At 66.8% G+C, this 18,634-nt stretch overlaps 2 protein-coding genes across 6 annotated transcripts in view; both read right to left on the reverse strand.

Annotated features, from left to right (window-relative positions):
- Positions 1-239: 239 nt before the first annotated feature.
- Positions 240-9,449, reverse strand: NSMF (NMDA receptor synaptonuclear signaling and neuronal migration factor). Of its 4 annotated transcripts, XM_037036787.1 has the most exons (16): positions 8,800-9,449; positions 8,396-8,457; positions 7,280-7,780; positions 6,058-6,139; positions 5,318-5,323; positions 4,937-5,005; positions 4,035-4,087; positions 3,402-3,491; positions 2,751-2,875; positions 2,402-2,485; positions 2,279-2,312; positions 2,114-2,184; positions 1,933-2,012; positions 1,661-1,763; positions 1,321-1,396; positions 240-1,026 (listed from the first exon to the last, which is right to left on the reverse strand). In XM_037036787.1, exons 1-16 carry the CDS (start codon positions 8,868-8,870, stop codon positions 929-931), a joined length of 1,605 nt encoding a protein of 534 aa, XP_036892682.1. In that variant the 5' UTR covers positions 8,871-9,449; the 3' UTR covers positions 240-928. The 4 variants fall into 4 exon arrangements, with proteins under 4 accessions (XP_036892682.1, XP_036892684.1, XP_036892683.1 ...); XM_037036789.1 differs by lacking the exon at positions 4,937-5,005 and having other exon boundaries at positions 8,800-9,447; XM_037036788.1 differs by lacking the exon at positions 5,318-5,323 and having other exon boundaries at positions 8,800-9,446.
- Positions 9,450-9,728: 279 nt separating this feature from the next.
- Positions 9,729-18,634, reverse strand: part of PNPLA7 (patatin like domain 7, lysophospholipase) — a 44,301-nt gene continuing 35,395 nt past the window's right edge. For both annotated transcript variants that reach the window (XM_037036785.1, XM_037036786.1), the window contains 14 exons: positions 18,329-18,392; positions 17,921-18,089; positions 16,724-16,906; positions 16,195-16,313; positions 14,939-15,095; positions 12,904-13,020; positions 12,713-12,782; positions 11,933-12,049; positions 11,439-11,587; positions 11,111-11,263; positions 10,877-10,987; positions 10,430-10,514; positions 10,149-10,252; positions 9,729-10,027 (listed from right to left, as the gene is read on the reverse strand). In XM_037036785.1, coding sequence (XP_036892680.1) covers positions 9,950-10,027; positions 10,149-10,252; positions 10,430-10,514; positions 10,877-10,987; positions 11,111-11,263; positions 11,439-11,587; positions 11,933-12,049; positions 12,713-12,782; positions 12,904-13,020; positions 14,939-15,095; positions 16,195-16,313; positions 16,724-16,906; positions 17,921-18,089; positions 18,329-18,392 — 1,676 coding nt within the window. In that variant the 3' untranslated portion in view covers positions 9,729-9,949. The remainder of the gene's footprint in view (positions 10,028-10,148; positions 10,253-10,429; positions 10,515-10,876; positions 10,988-11,110; positions 11,264-11,438; positions 11,588-11,932; positions 12,050-12,712; positions 12,783-12,903; positions 13,021-14,938; positions 15,096-16,194; positions 16,314-16,723; positions 16,907-17,920; positions 18,090-18,328; positions 18,393-18,634) is intronic.

Genomic DNA, 18,634 nt, shown 5'->3' on the forward strand with positions numbered 1-18,634 from the left:
CTCCCCACCCTGTTTCCAGGCCCTCCAGGAGTCCTGGAGCCTGGCCCCCGACCCTCTCGTGGAGTGTGCCCTTGTCTGGGGAGGTCCAGAATCCCAGGACCCCGGACCCAGGCGGGGTGTGCAGGCAGCCCCCACAGCAGAGGCCTCAGACTAGGAGGCCCAGCAGCTCCGGGGCCCAGGGAGGTAACCGTGCTGAGAGGGACTCACAGGGCGGCGCTGAGAGAGGGACCCGCGGGCCGCCGCAGCAGAGGGTCAGGTTTAATGGTCACTCTACGGGGTATCGTACATGGTTAGAGCCCGCACATCCCCGCCCTCCTCGGCCAGGGACACAGCCAGGTGCCCTCAGGCCCAGGCTCTGCAAAGGGGGGCCTGCCCCCGAGCCCCAGCTATATACAAGAGCGCCACCCCACCCACCAGCAGCTCGCCCTCCGCCTGGGAGGCGGGGTCCGGGGCCTCACGCGCGGGGCGCAGCCCCGACTGGCCCGCACGGCCCCTTCCCTCTGCCGGGAGGGCGCACTGGGCGGCAGCAGCGTGGGCCGGGCGAGCACGCAGGGCTCCCGCGCCTCCGGCTGCGGGGCGGGGCACGGGGCGCGCTCCCGTGGGACCCCTAGGAGGACACCAGCCCAGGGCGCGCTCCGCTCCAACGGGCCGGCAGAGGGGCGCGCGCGAGCCGCGCCGACTGGGGCCGGGCGCGGCCCTGTGCTGGTGATGGGTTCGGCAGGGCCGGCGGGTCGCCGGCGCGGACCGGGGCTGGGATGCGCACGCACTACACGAGCTCACAAGGGACGGGAGGAAATGGCACTTATTCTGCGGCCGCGGGACGCTCCCGCCGGCTGAGGACTCGACCGGGAACCTGAGCGGGGAGGCTGCCCTGAGGTGCAGAGTCAGGACCCGGGGGCGCCCCAGGGCCCGAGCGGCGGCCCTGCCCTCACAGCACGTCCTCGAAGTCCAGCAGCTTCGAGTGCTGGCGGCTCTTCCACAGGCGGTACAGCCGGAAGTCGAAGTAGGTCTCGATCATCTGCTTCCCTGAGGGGGCGGGCGGGGAGGGGCCAGGATGGAGACGGCGGGGGGCGTGGCCGGGCGGGGCCAGGGCAGGAGGGCGTGGCCCAGGGTGCAGGGGCGGGGCGGGAAGGAGGGAGGGGCTCAGGGTAGAGGTGTGGGGGCCCTGGTCCAGGGGGTAGAAGCTGAGGGTTGGGCGGGAGCGTAAGGGGCGGGGCTGCGACTCGGGGCTCGGGTTTCTCGCTCCGGGTGGAGCTGGGGGAGGCGCGCTGCCTCCAAGACCCCACCGGGAGGGCTGGGGTATCAGCCCGACAAACTCACCTTGGGCTGACAGCTCCAGCGGGGACTCAAAGATGACCCTGTAAGGGGTCATGAGGGTCCTGAGATTCTGGAACAGCTGAAAGGAGGGGGCAAAACCATGAGTCCGGGGCAGGGGTGGGAATTTGAGGGCATGACGCAAGGAGGGGGCAGGAACCCTCAACCCCTCTGGGGCTGGCACGCAGGGGCTGGCTGGGCTAAGACATAAGGGGCTTCTCTGGGAGGCTCAAGGAAGAGGGAAGGGGAATCCGGGGAGAAACGCGGTGGGTGGGGTAGTTCTGTCAACTCTCCTCATGGGACAAGGGTCTCCAGAAGCCTGGGTGGGGCTCGAGGGTCCCTGTACCTTCTCCCCATTGGGGTTCCCCAGAATGTAGCAGCCCATGATGTGGATGACGTTTGGCTCTGGGTTCACTTTGCTCATCAAACGGCTCAACCGCTTCCAGAAGCTGGTGAGGGAGGGGCACATCACAGGTGGTCTCCACCCAGGCCCCCAGGGGTGAGCAGAGAGGCCCAGGGCCCCAGCCAGGAGCCTCCTGGGGAGGGGACTGTGGGGTGGGTGCAGAGGACGCTGCCTCCAGCCCCCACCCAGCCCCAGGGCCAGCCCTGCCCACTCACTGGATCATGTCTTCTTCCTTCTCCACTTTGGCGAAGGTGGCCACCTTGTTCTTGAGCAGGTACAGGTGTCCCGGGCCTCCCTGTAAGAGACGATGGTCAGCCTGGCAGGCTGCACACGCCAGGCATCCATCCGTGGCTCCCCCCAACCCCCACTCCCCAGCGGGGAGGCGCGTGGCCCTACCTGGCAGAATATGAGCATCTTCCAGATCTTGGCGCCCTTGTGGTAGATGTTCAGCTTCTTCTCTATCTCCTCTGGGGAAGGAGGGATGAGTGCTGCCCCCAGGGCTCCCTACGGCCTGCGCACATCCCAGCCCCCCCGAGGGTGGTGGGGACGGAGGGCACATACCCAGGATGTCCTCGAAGGTCGCGTGCTCATGGTCCTGAGACAGACACAGGCCACGCCTAAGTCAGGGCCGTGCCCGGCCGCACCCGCACCGGGCCCAGGGGACAGGGGGGCTGGGGGGCTCACGTAGAGGATGGGGATGATGGAGGGGTCGTCCCTGCGGATGATGGTGGGGATGTACTCGGCCTTGGGCACCTTGGAGGAGATGAGCTGGGGACGACACACGGGGCTGCTCAGGCACGGTCCGGCCGCCTCAGAGCCCAGGGGCCGGAGGCGCCCCTGTGAGGCGAACCCCCAACCCCCCCGTGGAGACACCCCCCAGGCAGCCCCCAGGGGAGCCCAGTGAGAAACTGCCCCCGTCCTCCTGGGCAGCCCCCGGTGGCTGCGTCAGTCCTAGACACAGAGAGTTGGGTTCCCAGTGCCACAGGACCCCCCTGCCCAGACCGGCTGGAGAAGCCCAGGGGCCAGTCCTCACCATGACCTTGGGTGGCAGGAAGCCCTCGGTGTCACAGGCCACAGCCTCCAGGCCCTTCTCAGTCTCCCAGTCCAGGTCCTCAAAAGCCTCGCCCAAGGTACAGTGCGAACTCTGCAGGTCACTACCTGAAGGGCAGGTGGGTCACCTGGGCTGGGGACCACAAGCTGAGACTCCGGGAGATGGGCGGTGGCCGGAGCTGGCGAGCCAAGTCCCGGAGAGTCCTCCAGGCCAGCGAGAAGCACAGGGTGGTAGAGGGCGCAGGGCCAGAGTGCCGCCAGCCGGGCAAGACTGGCCCGTGCCAGAAGCCAGAGGCTGCCTGACTGGGAAGGCCAATGGGCCCCAGAGCAAGGCTGGGGGGACCCCTCTGGGACGCAAATGTCAGCTCTGGTGCCCTGGACCAATGAGGAGCTGAGCGTCACAGCCCCTCAGGCCAGACAGCGGGCAGAGGCCTACAGGTGACCCTGCCCGACAGCGCCACAGCAGAGCTCTATCTGCGAGGCCGGAAGTGCCGGATGGAGCACCCTCGTTTACTCAGATGGGCAGACTAAGGCTCCGAGTGCAGAAGCACAGAAGCTGCCCCAGCAAGGGACCCGCCCTGGGGGCCTAGGGGAGCCTCCAGGACACAGGTGCTGGCCTGTGCGGGGCACCTACTGTCTCGGGAGTCGTGGGAAGTGTCGGCTTTCATGGGGGTGGGGTCGCTCCAGGACCGGCTGAAGCTCCGCTCGCGCCGCTCCGCGAACGCTGCCGTGAAAGCAACACCTGCGTTAGCGGCGGGGGTGGGACCCGAAGGGGCAAGACGTGGGTTGGGCCGAGGGCGATAGGGGTCTGGCTCCGGGACAGAATTTGGGAATGCTGGAGGCAGTCTAGGAGCTCCAGGCTGGGGCAACTGGGGGACGCCAATGCGGGAGGGGGCAGGGTGGTGGTGGTGGGTGTTGGGGGCTATGGATGGAGTCCGGAGGTGTTGGAGTGGTACTAGGGATGGAGTTGGGGAGGGCCAGACTGAGCGCTGGACTGAGGGGCGGGGCCCGAGGACACCCGTGGGGACTGTGACTGTGGGCGGAGACCGGGCTGCCAGCGCAGGCCTAGAGATGGAGCCTGGGGTCCCGGGCAGGGCTGGGGCGTCTGAGTTGTGCACTGGGGCGGAAATCGCTGGTGGAGTGGAGCTGGGTCTGGGGCCTAGGTGGTCTTCCCCGGCACAGCCAGCAGCGAACAGGCACAGCCAGCAGCGAACATAGCGCAGCCAGCCAGGAGCAGGCCCCGCCCCCCCCCCCCCCAGCCCCTTACTCTGGGCCTTCACCCTCCGGCTGCCGACCATGCGCAGGTGTTTCCGGAAGTTCCTGGGGAAAAAAGCATCGGGGGCTGCGGGGGGCTGGAGAGAGGGTGGGCAATGGCCCCCCCACCGCACTGTTCCTGACCACTGCAGCCAGACACAGCCCGCGGCCCTGCCCCCTCTTGTTTAGTGAGAGATGCTCTCCCAGCGCCCCTGAACTTGTCCACTGGCCCAGCGCCCACCCAGAAGCAAACCCCACCCAGTCCTCTCCTACTGAGACCCTTCCAGGGCTCACCCCTTTGCTACCTGGACAAAGGCACAATGACCGAGCCTTCTCTGGCCACCCCACCATCTGTCTCTTGGTGACTCAGGGTGCCCAGCATGCCACCGCCCCTTCACACCCTCCCAGTCCCTCCTTGGGTCCGGGCCAGCCTCCCCCACAAGTGGCCGAGGGCTCCTGCCTCCTGCACTTGGCTTGGCAGTGCTGCTGTCTGCAACCCCCAGATAGATGTGGGGCCTGCAGGTGATGCCCCCTTCCCGCCACTATGTTCCTAGACCACCTTGGAGGCAGGTCTTCTTGGTCCCCAAACTTTGTGCCCTGACAAGGCCCTGTGTCCGAGATGGACAGACAGCTCCTAGATGTGTCTCTGAGATAGGGACCGGGGAGGGTAAGCCTGGCCACTGACCCCACAGCTCTGGGCTTCAAGAGCCAGAGAGACAAGTGTCAATGTGCCTCCAAAACAAAAGCCTGGGGGGCCCAGGCCACATGGCTCCCCCGGCCCCCGCGTCCCCAGGGCAGGGCCAGGCCAGTGGTCGCCACCACCCTTCCCCCATCCGGGCTGCGGGGGCCGGGGGCCCAGGCCAGACCAGCACAGACAAGAGACGACCCTGGTGGCGAGTGGCTGGCAGGCCCTACCTCTGGATTACAGACGCGGAATCATTCTCCCGTTTCCGGCGCTTCCTCTCCGCGTAGCCCCTGAACACCCTGGGAAACCGCCGGGAGTCAGCACTGCCCTTGGCCATGGGCAGAGGGACAGACACAAGAGGACAGACGCACGAGCACGGGGACCAGTGGGGCATTCGGGGCATTGGACCTGGCAGAGGGACCCTGGCTGCCTCGCCCTGTCTGGGCCCCGGCCCCTGCAGGCCTGCTGCAGCCTCCGTGCCCGCTGGGAGACAGCACTCGCTCACGGTCTAGGCCCTGGTCCCTGGCCTGCCCAGACCTACTGGGGGCCGGAGGGCCGCCCAGGGACAGCTGTGTGCCCTTAGGCACCTCGAGGTCCCACAGAGTACTTACGAGATGCTGGAGGCGCGGCCGGAAGGGGCAGCGTGGGAGAGAAGACACAGTGAGCCTCGACCCTCAGCCCCCCAAGCCCCCTGTGGTCAGTTCCCTCCTTGTGCTCGACTCAGGGTCCCTCACAAGCACCCGGGCGCCAGCGAGGTGCTGCACACTGTGGCCAGCCCCTGAAAGGGCAGAGGACCCTGCGGTTACCACGGCCCCGGCCACCAGGTGCTGCATCTGGTGGCCTGGCTGCCCCGCTGGCCCTGGGTCCAGAGGGCGCCACTTCCTGTGCCCAGGGCAGTAGCCTGTGCTTCAGGACTGTCTTCAGTGTGGGGCACACCACAGCAAAGGGTGCCGCCCCCTGGAAGGAACCCCAAAATGAGAGACCCAGATGCATGCAGCACACGCGGGTCTCTCGTGGCACATACGGGGCACCAGCAGGCTGCCTGTCTGGGGCATGTGTGGGGGCAGAGCTGGGTGACACAGGCCCAGAAGAGCCGCCCCCACTGGAGACCATGAGCTGCAGCCTCCAGCTCACCCCACAGACAAGACAGGACGAACAGACAGGAGGAGCTGTGAGGAGCGGGGGAGGGTGGGGGCTGGAAGAGCAGCTGGCCCTGCCTTCTTTCAGGCCAACGCCACATCTGGGCACGTGGGCTGCTCAGCAATAGCCACCCAGGTGGCCCCAGGGTAGGGGCAGGAGCGGGTCCGGGAGTTGGCCCCTGCCGGGCCCTGCGCAGCGGGCCAGGACTCACGCTTGCATGGTTGTGGTCGCGGTCTGGAAACTGAACAGGCTTTCCTTGGGGAACCAGGTGCGGATGGGGGTGTGGCTGCCATCTGGAAGAGACCGAGGGAGCAGTGGCCAGGGTGGCCTGGGGGTCCTCCTGGGGAGGGGGGTGCTGGGGCCGAGCCAGTGGAGGCCAGCGGGGCCACGAGGTAACATGCGCCCACACGTGCCCCAGCCGCTGGGGCCCAGACAGCTCGGCAGCTTGGTGACGCTTTGCTGATCCTTGCTCAGCTCCCCTCTGGCTGCCCACAGTGAGGAGTGCCCCTTTGGGAGCACAGCCTGTTCTGGGGAAGGGCCACTGTCTCCCTTTGGGAAGGAGAGCGCAACAGGGACAATGGCTGACAAACCCTCCTGGGGGCTCCAGGGCCTTCTCTGAAGCAAGGATGCTCTGGAGTAAGCTCAGCCAGACCTGTCCTTCCCCAGACCCTTCCAGGAGGGCTAGGTGAAGACCCTCGGGGAGCATGGAGACCCTACAGCTGCTAGAGGAGGGAGGAGGGAGAGGGTTGAATTGGCTCAACCCTCTCACCTGGACCCCCACCGAAGCCCTTGCCTGTGTCCCTTGGAGGAGCATGAGGTCGTGCACGTGAACTGCCTGCACCCCAGGCCTGCGCCCTGAAACCTAGGCCGACGGCAGACTTGGAAGCCCAGCAGGTGTCCTCGGGCGATGTGGCAGCTCGGCTGGTTAGAACTCTGCTTTTCAGCAAGTGACCTCAGAGCCAGGGGCACATGGCTGCTTGACCACCCAGGGAGGCCTTTGCAAGTCACGGCGGGCCTCTGGGTCCCCAGCACCCACGCAGCCCGACAATCCCAGGGAGAAACCCACTGGCTGGCGAGGCCCCAAAAATCTGAGTGTGCCCTGAGGTAAGCGGAGCCCTGCTTGGTGGGCCTGGGGCAGGGGTTGTGCCCCAGGACAACCCAGAGGCAGCTCAGCCTTCCAACTAAGCCACATTTTCTACCTGCCCAATTCTCAAGACCCTCTCAGGCCCCCTCCTCCGGGAAGCTCTCTTTGATTGACTTGGTGCTGGCAGGGCCAAAGCCAACTGTGGGGCATGAGACAGGACAGCAGGACTCAACCTGTAAGCTGTGAATTGGGCACCCTCCACCTGTCCAAGACTCACGATGGCTGCCGCTGGCAGATGCCAGCACCAGCTCTCTGCCCATCCTCCCCACGCCCACGATGTGCCCCTCACCAGACACACGGTCGACGCTGTACATCCTCTCCAGCTTCTTGCGGCGGCTGGTGGTCTGGGGCAAAGAGGGCTGGTCCAGCGCAAAGGCCCGAGGGGAGGGGCCTGGGGCAAGCTGGGAGCACCCCGGACACTCCTTGGAGCCCTGCCGGCTGCCTGCCCAGCTCTGGCAGGGCGTGCTGATGTCCTCACAGCTGCCACCGGGGCTGGCACGCAGGGGCTGGCTGTGGCGGTGGGGGTGCTGCTCCCGGCCGCGCCGCCCCTTCACCACGCCCAGCTCGATGGCCTCAGCCTCCGGGCTGGGCAGCAGGGCTGGCTCCCCCGAGATGGTGTACACGCGGGGCTGCGGGCCCTCCCCGGCCGGCCGCCCCAGGACCACCTCCTCGGAGAGGCTGCCCTCGCAGCGGCCGTCGGAGATGACAGAGAGGCGGCGCTTGTTCTGGGGGGGTGGCTGCATCTCCGGGGACCCGTCGTGGCCAGAGTAGGCGTCGGCCAGCAGGTGGTCTGGCGAAGAGGCCCTAGGTGAGTCTGGAGCCTGGAGGCCCTGCCCTTCCACTTTCCTGGTGCTCAGAGGGCAGAAAAGACCCAACGGGTGCCTGGCCCAGCATGGAGCCTGCAGCTGTCTCCAGCCCTGCTGACCAAACTCTCATCCCTGCGTCTTCCCAACCTGTTTCCCTGAGCTCCTCCCAGAGGCTCCCCCCTGCCTCCTTTCTGGGCCCCAAGCCCCTCCTTGTGTGTGTGGGTGGTGAGGGGCAGGAAGGAGCAGACCCCCTCCTAGCCTGCCACTGCGCTCCTGTGCCCGATGCCAATGTCTCCCCTCCCCCCGACCAGCTGGCCCCCAGAGACAGTGGTGCCAACCCTGGGGGGTGCCAGGAGGCCTGTTGCCATGCCAACGGCCCAGGCTGGGTGGGTGCCATGGTGATGGGTGACTTGAGCTCCTGCTGGGGCTCTAGGCCAGGCCAGGCAGGGGGACGAGGAAGCTGGCCGGCAAGGCAGCTGCTGGGCTCACCCCCACAGCGCCCGGGGCACCGGGCCGGCCTGGAGCAGGGGCAGCGACCCGGCCTGGGGGATGGGGGCTGTGGACGGACCCCACGCTGGCAATGCCTCCCGAGCCCCTACCTGCACCGTTCCGGTTCTCAGGGTGACTCTGGGACAGGTACTCGCCGAAAGCTCGGGCGGCTCTGAAGGGCGGACGGCGGGGCGCCATCAGTGCACAGCCCCCTCTCCATCACCCCCGGCCTTGCACGCACACAAGCTTGGGTCCCCACCCAGGGCTCAGCCACGGCAACGGAGGGGTCGGGGTCCCCCAGGACGGGCACTCCCACCCAATGCAAACAGCCCGAGGCAGGCAGGTCACGGCCGCCTGGACCCTGGGGTCCCAGTGCCCTGTCTACGCCTGCAGAGCTGCCCTGGCCAGGTCCTGGGGGGCATCTGTCACCCAGTGCTCGCGGGGGTGAGATCTCCGGGAGGGCGCCCGCGGGGGCGGGGTGGGGGCGGGGAGCCGGCGCAGCCGGAGCGCTCACCGCACTTTGGCTGCCACGGAGGACATGGCCTCGCTTCTCAGCGCCCTCCTCCGGGAGGCGGCGGCGCCCATTGTTGAGGCGGCGGCGCATCCCCGGCCTCAGAGCGCGCCCCGCGCCCGCCGCCTCCGCCGGGGCAACCGCGCGGTGCAGGGGCTCCGGCCGGGGACCCGCATGGCCGCGCCGGGCCCTCCGCGTCCCGCACCCGGCACAGCGGCCAGGACCCCAGAGGAGCCGCTCCGCCCTCCGCTACGTGAGAGGCGGGGCGTTTTCCATGACGTCAGTGAGCCCCGGGCTCTGGCCCCCTGGGCGTCAGGACCTCAGTGGCAGCTCCGCCAACACCCCGGGGCGTGGCGGGGCCAGGCGCGGCCTCCCGGGCGCTCAGGGAACCGGGGGCAGGCCGTCCAGTCTCCGCGCGTGCCCAGGCCCAGGGTCAGGGTCTCCCTGCCCCGTGCAGACCCAGACCCCCGCTCGGAGACTTGCGGCGCCAGTGGTGTCCAAAGTCACTGGGCCAGCATTTTCCCTCCTTTTACACAAAAGCGCCCCCGCATCCCTGGAGCTATTTAAAGACGGGGAACAGCAAGTGTGGGCACCCCATGTCTTGGGAGCATGCTGTGTGTCCCGGGGCCAGATCACGAGAAGCTCATCCTTGGTTTGGGGGACCCCAGCTCATGCCTCGGGGGACCTCGGGGACCCCCCCCTCTGGAACTTGTTGCCCAGGGTTCTCAAGGTACAGCAGTCGGGTGTCTGGGGCCCTACAGTCCCCACATGGAGCCCTCCCAGGAGGGCAGACAAGGCCACCTCCGCCTGGACCACAGTGATGCGGGGCCTGCCTGTGGCCAGAGATGGGGACAGCGGTTTGCCGGCTCCAGTCAGGCACTTCTTGGCATCACTCTCTGCCACGAGGACCTCAGCGCAGGCAGGACACCCCACACAATCACATCTGCCTTTATTGACAAGCTAGGCGGGAGCATCTGGACTCTAATGTCTCTCAGAGGCCCTGGGACTCGCTGGGCTGACAGCTCCCAGAGCCACTGTGTGCGCAGGGGCGCCAGTGCGGGGAGGCAGCCACACCGGTGCAGCCTCCGGCCCCAGCTGGGTCCCTTGCCCCAGGAGCCGTGGTGCCCAACACAGGCCCACAGGCATGCTGGCTTCAGGGGGCCGAGGCATCCTGGGGCAGTCTGGGGGAATCCAGACCGGTGTGCTGGTGGTGAAGCGAGGGTTCGTCCTCCTGGAAGCAGACCGAACCGTCAAGATGGAGACAAGCTGGAGGACTGGCCCTGGGGGAGGGAGTGGCTCTCCAGCCCTGGCCTGCGAGGGACCCTCACAGCCAGTAGGGGCAGGCGGCTCACCAAGTCCGAACCCTCGTTGGCTGGGGCACTCTGGAAGTCCGCATAGGTGTCCTGGGAGCCATCTGGCAGCCCCTCCTCACACTCCGTCAGGGAGTCGGACTCGTCTGGGCAGAGGGGGCTTTGTGGGTCCCTCCCCAGGGCAGGAGTCACCCTGCAGTGGTGGGCAGGTCCCCATCCCCAGCCACCATGTCCTGGAAGGCCTGGTGAGTGTGCCAAGGCTCTGGGACGCTGCTGCCAGCACCCTTGGCTGTGTGGGTGCACGTCCCTTGTGTCCAACTCACCATCCACCACGGCCACCTTGGCAGGCTCGATGCGCGACACGATCTCCGCGAGGTCAGTGAAGGAGGCGTTGGGGCAGGTGAGGACCTGCGGAGCGGGGAGGGGCGGGGGGGGGCGGGACACATCCAGCCCAAGCCACTGCTCCCCACACCCCTGCCACAGCCCCTCTGGGGCCCCCTGTGGCCCTAGCTTGCTGAGGACCCACAGCCCCCAGAGAAGGGGCAGGGGCAAGAAAGATGGGCAGAGTCTTGAGCAGACCCCCATGGAGACCACCATCCTCTCTGGAGGGTTAGAGAGGGACCTGGGGGCAGAGACTGAGAGACAGAACCCAGAGCTGCTGCCTGCCTTTAACTTTGTCTTCTTGCCCATGGGGGCCTCTCCGAGGGGCTGCAGGGAGGAGGCCAGGTCACAGGAGGGGACAGGGAGAGGGGCGCCCGCTGGGCACTCACATCGCCTGCCTTCATCTTGCTTGTGCCCTGCCGGTCCTGCAGCATCTTCTCCAGCACACCACCGCGCACCCAGATGTCGAACACCGTGCGCCCGTGCTGGTACCCCACCTCCTGCACACAGGGGGGACCCGGGACCAGGTGGTGGGACCACTTCCTGGGCTCAGAGGGCAGGGGGTTGGGAAGAGGCAGGCAGACACTGCCCCCCACTGGCCCTCACGCCCTGCCCCCACTCACGCAGATCTCGGTGAACTTGCCGAAGTCCAGGGTGCCGTAGCTGTCGATGGGCGGGCGCAGGTACTCACAGTAGTCGCTGCTCCGCACCAACTCCAGCTGCCGCACGCAGCACACGTAGGCCAGGCGAGACTGGATCTCCGCCATGTTCAACACCTGCCACCGCACAGCTGCCTGCGTCTCACACCCACACCCGGGGTCACCCCGCCCCAGGGCAGATGCGGCTCTCCCCTGGCCCTCTCCCCAGAGCTCATCCCTGGCCAGCGGGAGGTGTGGGGAGGCTGTGAGGAGCGCAGCAGCAGGGCCCACCACGCCCAGGCTGTGCCCCCACCTTGACTTTGGTGGCCAAGGGGTTCCAGCGCTTCCACAGCAGCCACCACCCAGACAGCGCGTCGCCGTAGTTGGTGAGGTCCGTCTCGTCCCGGCTGCCCACGTCGATGGCGATCACCACCTTTGCCCCCATTGACCTGGCCACGTCCGCTGGAAGAGACAGCCCTGTCACCATTGGGACAGGCACATGGTGCCCCAGGTGGGAACAGAGCCTGCCCAACAGGTCCTGAGGCCAGCACAGCGCACAGCACTGTCCAACAGGTGACAGGTGTGCCCAAGATGCCCCCCCCCCCAGCACGCTGCTCCCTGCCTCTCCTTGGCCCTGGCTCTGAGCACCGCCGAGCTGACAAACGAGCCATATGCTGGACTCACGGCACCAGGGTGTGCGCACTCGCGCGTGTGTTCTCAGCTCCGAGCCAGCCTGTAATTTCCCTTGGCGCACGCCGAGGAAAACGTGCGCCAGCCCTGCAGGGGTGGAGGCAGCGGCGGCAGTACCTGGGAGGTTGTTGATGTATCCCCCATCCATCAGCAGGTGTCCATCCTTGGGGTCACAGAGGGGGGGCATGTAGCCGGACAGGGACATGCTGGCACGCACATACCTCCACAGGGAGCCTGGGAGGGGTCCAAAGCGGGGGAGGCTGCCGGACACGCCCAGGGCAGGAGAGGAGCCTCCCCAGCCACACGCTCCCACCTGTGCCCTCGGCTGACAGCCTGGCCTGCGAGGGGCCCCGGCGCCTGCACGTCCCGTCTCTGGCCAGAGTACTGGGCCTGGACACACTCGGACGTCATCCTCCCCAAAGCCCCAGGAAAGCCAGGCGTGCTCCAGGACACCTCCACGTGCCAATGCCAGGCACCAACACCGGGCGCCAAGCCTTCAGTCAGCCCCACCCCTTCCCACACCTTCAGACACACTCTGGCAGCTCCAGAAACACTGCTGGGACCAGGCCTCCATGCCACTCACAGCACAGCGCCCCCCTTGGGCCCACCGCGGTCTCGCCCACAGCCAGTGCCAACCAACTACCCCCATGACCTGAGTGCACCCTTCACACTCTCTCCACCCAGTTCGCATGTCACCTCCTCCTCTCAGAGTCTTTCTTTTTGGCCCTCCGGGTGTCTCTGGGCTCCTGGCTATCTCCCCTATCTCGCCCTGCCTGTCATGTGCACCACACAGCATCTCTGTGCTCGGAACCCCCTCACACACGCACAGTGTCCCTGGGCTCTCCTCTGCCCAGGGAAGGGCCCTGCGCAGGAGCCCCTGCTGGGGGCGGTGCTCACCGTCCGTGTGGACCCGCATGGCTGAGGCTGAGATGTCTGTGGTGATGGAGAAGTAGGGGAGCCACAGGTCCTGCAGGGGAGGGGGCTCAGTGGGGTCTCCTGGCCGCCAGGATGAGGGGTAAGGCCAGGGGCTAAGAGGGGTGTGAGCGGGAGCACAGGCCAGGCAGGCGTCCCATGCAGCCAGCAAGCACCTCAATCTGCCGGTCCTTGAAGACACTGCAGACACTGCTGTTGAAGCCGGCACCCGAGAACATGGAGGTGATGGGGTAGGTCAGGTCCAGCACAGTCTTCACCATTGATGTCATGTCCTGAGAGGGGGCACAGTGAGGCCTCAGGAAGACTCATAGCCCACTTGGTGACACAGGCAGCAGGTGGCTCTCCGGGACTCAACAAGAGCCTGCCTCCTGGAGGGGTGCAGGGACATGGGCACATGCGTGTCTTTCTGTTAACAGAAGGAGCGTGTTGGGAAGCACCCTTAGGGGTGGGGAGGGAGTGGCCTGCCTGGAGGTCCCAAGGGGATGTCACTGACCCCTGGCGTGGGTGGGGTACGGTCAGTGAGCAGCGGGAGCGCCTGCCTTGGCCATGAGGTCTCCCAGACCAAGGAGACTCGTGGAGTTCTCGTGGGAGGGGAGCTGCCCATGGGCTTGCTCAGGTTGGCCCTCACACTCCGCCATGGCGGCCACCCCTCAGGCTCCCAGGAAGCAGCAGGCCTGCAAAGGCCTGGCTGCCAGAGGTGGCCCCCTTGGGGGCCCCGGGGCTGTCCTTCCTCCGTGTGGACAGGGCTGAGCTGGACCTGGAAGGGGCAGCACACATGACCGAACAGCAGTGCTGGCCTCACCCCAGGGATGCCCTGGTTCAAGGCCGCCCAGCTTCTGAGGGGTCAGGGTGGAGAGGAAGGGTCCTCTGCGCCTCTGTGTGTATGGAGCTTGGGCTGGAAGTGGGGGTGCTCACAGTGGCGTGTTGCCCGTCCCCAGGTGCCCATGCTGAGAGGTGTGCAGACCTTGTCAGGGGGACACGTGCTCCTGGGGACAGGCCTAGGTCATGCCCAGGGTCTTCCACAGCCAGTTCGGCCCTGTGCCAGAGGGCCCTGTGGCCCCCACGGCCACCCACCCCCTTGGCGTGGCAGGGAACACAGGCTGTGAGGCCCCCTCGGGATAGTGAGGCCCAGAGCTCCCCGGTGGTTCCCACATCTGCAACAGACAGGAAGGGGTGGGGTGGGGAGAGGCCTGGGACAGACCCGCCTTGAGGCTGAGCACAGTGTCCCCTGCAGCTGCTGCCCCTGGAGGCTGTCCCTTGTGACTCGGGTGGCTGGGCCCCGGGCCCCGCCGTGGAGCAGCCACTGAGGGCCACAGGCTCGGGAGAGGGGGGTCGCCGTGACAGCGCCCTCAGAGAGCCTGTGTGGAGGACCGCCGGCCCCCCTTTCTCTCACAGGGGGATGCAAACAGCTCCGATCCCGCTCACGGTTTCAGCCTGAAAACAGGCAGAGCCTGAGAAGGGCAGACAGCGGCTGCACTCCCGGGATGCACCCTCAGCAGGCAGGGATCCGGCCCCTCCCTGCTGCGCCCCTCTGCTCCAGCAGGGCCTTAGCCCCGGACACGCCTGCTGCCTTCATCGCTCACAGGTGTGGACGACATTTTCTGCGTCCCTGGTGCCCAGGCATTTGGGGGTCTCACAGACGGAGGGAGGGACTGCACCCCAGGCCTACCTAGTTGTTAGGGGCGAAGGCTTGCCCTGGGGGTCTCTCTTGCAAACTGATGAGTGAGCAGCCCCCGACCCCTTCACAAAATCTCTCAGCACGCCACCCTTCCCCAGCCCAGGGACCAGACACCTGGGCACAACCCCTGCGTCCCCAGCCCACTGGAGGTGCTGATCTTAAACTGCTGAGCCTGCCATTCCCACAGACACCCCAGGAAGGGCTCCTCCCTGCCTCCTGACGGGCGCTGGTGTTCCCCAGTGGCCCTGTGGGGCAGGCTGTGCCTCTAGTCTCCAGGGGGGCTGTGGGTGATGCTGACCTCTCCGTGCTGTCCTCAGGCACCTTTATAAACTGAGACCAGGCACCACCCTGAGCCAGCCCCCCAACAGTGAAGTGGCCGCAGCCCATGTGCACCCCCTCCCTGCTGCAAGCCACGCCCTGAGCCTGGAGCCCTGCCAAGACAGGGGCAGGGCCCCAGCGTGCTCCTTCCCCACCATCCCTGTCCTTCTCCCCAGGACAGCTGAGGCCCCTACCTCAGCCCACTGCTTGGCCCGGATCCGAATCTGGCTGTAGTTCCGCTCCTCCGCGTACAGGGCGCCCATGAAGGCCCCGATGGATGTCCCTCCGACCATGTCCACAGGGATGCCGCACTCCGTCAGGGCTCGGATGACACCAACCTGGGCGCAGCCTCTGTGCCGCCCAGGAGCAGACAGTGAGCACTGCCACCAGGGCCGGCCCCAGCCCGGTCCCACCCGGTCCCCCACGGGGCCGACTCCACGCGTCCGGTGCCACCTCAGCGACGTCCCGAGCAGCGCGCCAGCTCCGGGCCCTTCCTCCCCACGGGCAGCTGAGAGGCTGTGCAGCTCAACAGGCCTGGGGCAGACTCGGGGCGGGGGGCGGACAGGGCCAGAGTACAAGCCGCCGGAAAGGGGGCGCCTGGTAATACCCCGAGGTCAGTGTGAAGGGGAGGGGCCCCCACAGGGGTGCAGGAGCCAGAGACAGACCAGTGTGGTTACTCTGAGCCACCAGCGGCTGTTCCCATTTCTCGTGCAATGCCCCCACTCGCAGAAATACCGGGCACGAGAGGAAACCTGGACAACAGACAACCGAACAGGACCCAGAGGCACCAAGTGACAGACACCACCACAGGCTCTGAGCTGACTGTGCTCAACGAGTCCGGGAGCAAATGGGCGGAAGCTGTGGAGCGCCCCCACGGACGCGGACGGTGCACACCGGGGCTCATCTTAGAGCAGGACCGGGGGCGAAGCCCCGCGCCACACTGCACAGGGCCGGCCGCGAAGAAGGGGCGTTAAGTGACAGCGGCCCGCCACAGAAGACCGGGCGCTGCGGGTCCGCACCGATTGGCAGTCCCTGCAGCAGCCTGGAGCACCCGCACAGTGAGGGGCAGAGGGGCTGGGGCCGGACCACGACGCCCAGGGCACTGAGCAGATTGGCAACTGCAAGTGACCAACGCCACTGGAGGGTAACCAGGCACCACAATAACGGAAGCCGAGGGCACGGGGCTGGCTGCGACAGGCTCCAAGCCTCCACCAAGGGGGTGAGACTAGGGACAGCCGGCCCAGCCTGGGCAGAGCCGGCCAAAGACAGCGGTGCACACAGGGCACACAGTAGTTATAGGTAAAGGCAACGCAAGGGAGCTTCTGGACGCTACTAGCCACCATCAGCCCGAGGGCGCCACCGCTAGCCACGTGCTCCGAGCCCGACCGAGCACGCGCACATCGCGCCAGGGGCTGCGCATGCCCAGAGCGTGGGGCGAGGAGGCACTCACCGGGCTCCGCCTCCTCCGAGCACCAGCGCGATGGCGTTTCCCGTCAGCACCCGCGCCAGCCGTGAGAAGTCCGAGTGCCGGTCTGGGGGTTTCTGGAAGAGCCGCTCGTACAGCTCCACCTGAGGGATGCCAGCGGCGGGGGCTGGGCTGCTCGCCGGACGCGCGGCTGCCCGACTGCCCGACACCCACCGGCCAGCTGCCTCGGCAGCCCGAGGCACAGGAAGCCCCAACCCCGGCGAACCGCCCGGCCCGAGGGCGGACAGCGCTGCGGGCACAGACTCCAGGCGCGGATGCAGCTGTCCGGACGCTGGCACGGAGCTGGGGCGGGGGCGGGCAGACGGGCGGTGCTCCCCTCCCCGCCTCGGGGTTTGCACTCGCTTCTACAGGCAGCAGGCTCCGCTGAGCAGCCAGCAGGCCCTCTGGAATCTCGGGCTCACTCCAACCCCAGGGCCCCGCCGGCCGAGGGCGCGGCAGCCGCGTGTGGGGCTCGCTGCCGGGCCGCAGCAACAGGGGGAGATAGGCGCCTCACCAGCTTGGGCAGGCTCCTCCGGGAGAACACGCGGCGCGGGCAGCGCAGGTGCAGGTGTCCCGAGCACCAGCTGCGCATGTTGAGCCACTCGACGGTGCGTGCGGGAGCGGGCCCATCCTCCTTGTGCAGCAGGACCAGCTGCTTCTGGGCACGCACGGCCGCACTCTCCAGCATCCGCTCCAGCTGCAGGGAGCAGAGTTGCGGTCAGAGCTGCGGTCAGTCCCATCCCTGAAGGCCGGGATGGGACTGGATGCTGCGGTGGCACCAGGTGGCACTCCGGTTCTGTGCACCAGCTGGGCTGTGGAGCCCTCTGTCCCTGGCTGTGAGGCTGTGGCCAAGGGTCTCCCCACCGCCCACCCCCGCCACGCGGTGCACGGGCCGCCTCCCGAAACGTGGCCCCTTGAACACACACAGAGACCTCAGATGGTGAATTTTGCAAACACCCCCTGGCAAGGGAGCCTCATTCCCCGTGGAACAGGGACCCGCATTAGTGAGGAGGGACTTCTAGCTGCCCCAGGATCAGGGCAGAAGTTTGAGATGAGAGCAGTGACGGAAAGCGGAAGGAGTTGGAAGATGCCAGCTGAAGAGCGTCCACCTCATACCCACGAAGCAGGAAAGAGACAGGAGTGCCAGTGCCCAGAGCAGGGGACATGGCTCCAGGCCTTCTGCGAACCTGGAGGTGCGGACGCTCCAGTCCGGGTGGGCCTGTGCAGGAAATGACCTCCCCCAGCCCACAGACCGGGGCAGACAGGTGGTGGGAACTCAGGGAGACTTCAAAATGATTTTTTAAAAAATAGGGCACTGTTTCTATAAAAGTCCGCCCTGTGAGGCAGAGCTGCCCACTCACAGCAGACGTGTGAAACCTGGACAGAGGCTCCGACTTCACAAGAGGCCATGGTGGGGGTGGGGGTGAGCTCTGCGCTAAAACGGCTACCACATGCAATATCTGGGTGTTAACTCTTACAACCCGTCCTTTCCGAGTGCTTGAAATATTCCATTCAAAGGGAAGAGCAACAGAGGGACGCTCCCTGGCGTGTGCGGGGGCACGAGGAAAGAGTGGCCACCCCAGCGAGGACCTGCCCTGCCCACAGGCCCACTTTCAGCCCCTGACCAATGCCCAGCCCCACCACTAAAGCCCTGCGCCCATGGCTCTGTCCCACGCACAGCTGTCCCCTCTGTCCCGGGTGACCCAGCCACCTCGCCCACAGTGGGCTCCTGCTCCCCCAAGCCCACGATGAGGATGCAGTCCGCCTGCCGGATGCAGCGCTGGGTCCAAGGCGTGAGCGTGCTGTCTGCCTGGTAGAGCACAATCCTGTGGATGTCCTCCTGCTGCCCCAACCAGCTGCACAGCCTGTACTCATGGATACTGGAAGACACGGCGGGTGTCGGGTTCTCAACAAGGTGGTGCATGGACAAGTTGGGATACAGACAAAGGGGCCGCAGACATGGAGGGCAGACCACAAGGCAGACACGGCCCCGTGGGTAGGGGGACACAGGCATGGGGGTGCAGAGTCTGGGGGGTGCAGACACGGCACGTTTCCAGGCTGTGCTTGGACTAGCTGAGAGCCAGAAGCCAGGCGGTCTGCGACAAGCAGGCGGGGGTACCTGTCCAGAGCTGCAGAGCCAAGGCGCTGTTTTATGTTGTCGCTGGTCAGCAGCAAGACTGGGCCTGAAAACAGAGCCCAGGTTATGGGAAACCTCCCTGGCAGCCCACCTCCAAGGCAGCGAGGCCTGTCCACAGGACCAGCTGCTGCCCCCAGCATGGCTGCCGCTCCTGAAAGCTGTGTGTAGCCTTGCACCTATCAACAAGGAAGTGCCTGTGGCCTGAGGGGTGCCTCTGGGAGGGTGGGTCTGCATGGTGAGAAGTGGGTGCTGAGCCCCCTGAGCAGGTGCAGTCCTGGGCTAACCCTG

This window comes from Sturnira hondurensis, unplaced genomic scaffold (genome assembly GCF_014824575.4).
Source record: "Sturnira hondurensis isolate 20B ecotype Veracruz unplaced genomic scaffold, ASM1482457v3 Scaffold0022908, whole genome shotgun sequence".
NCBI lineage: Eukaryota > Metazoa > Chordata > Mammalia > Chiroptera > Phyllostomidae > Sturnira > Sturnira hondurensis.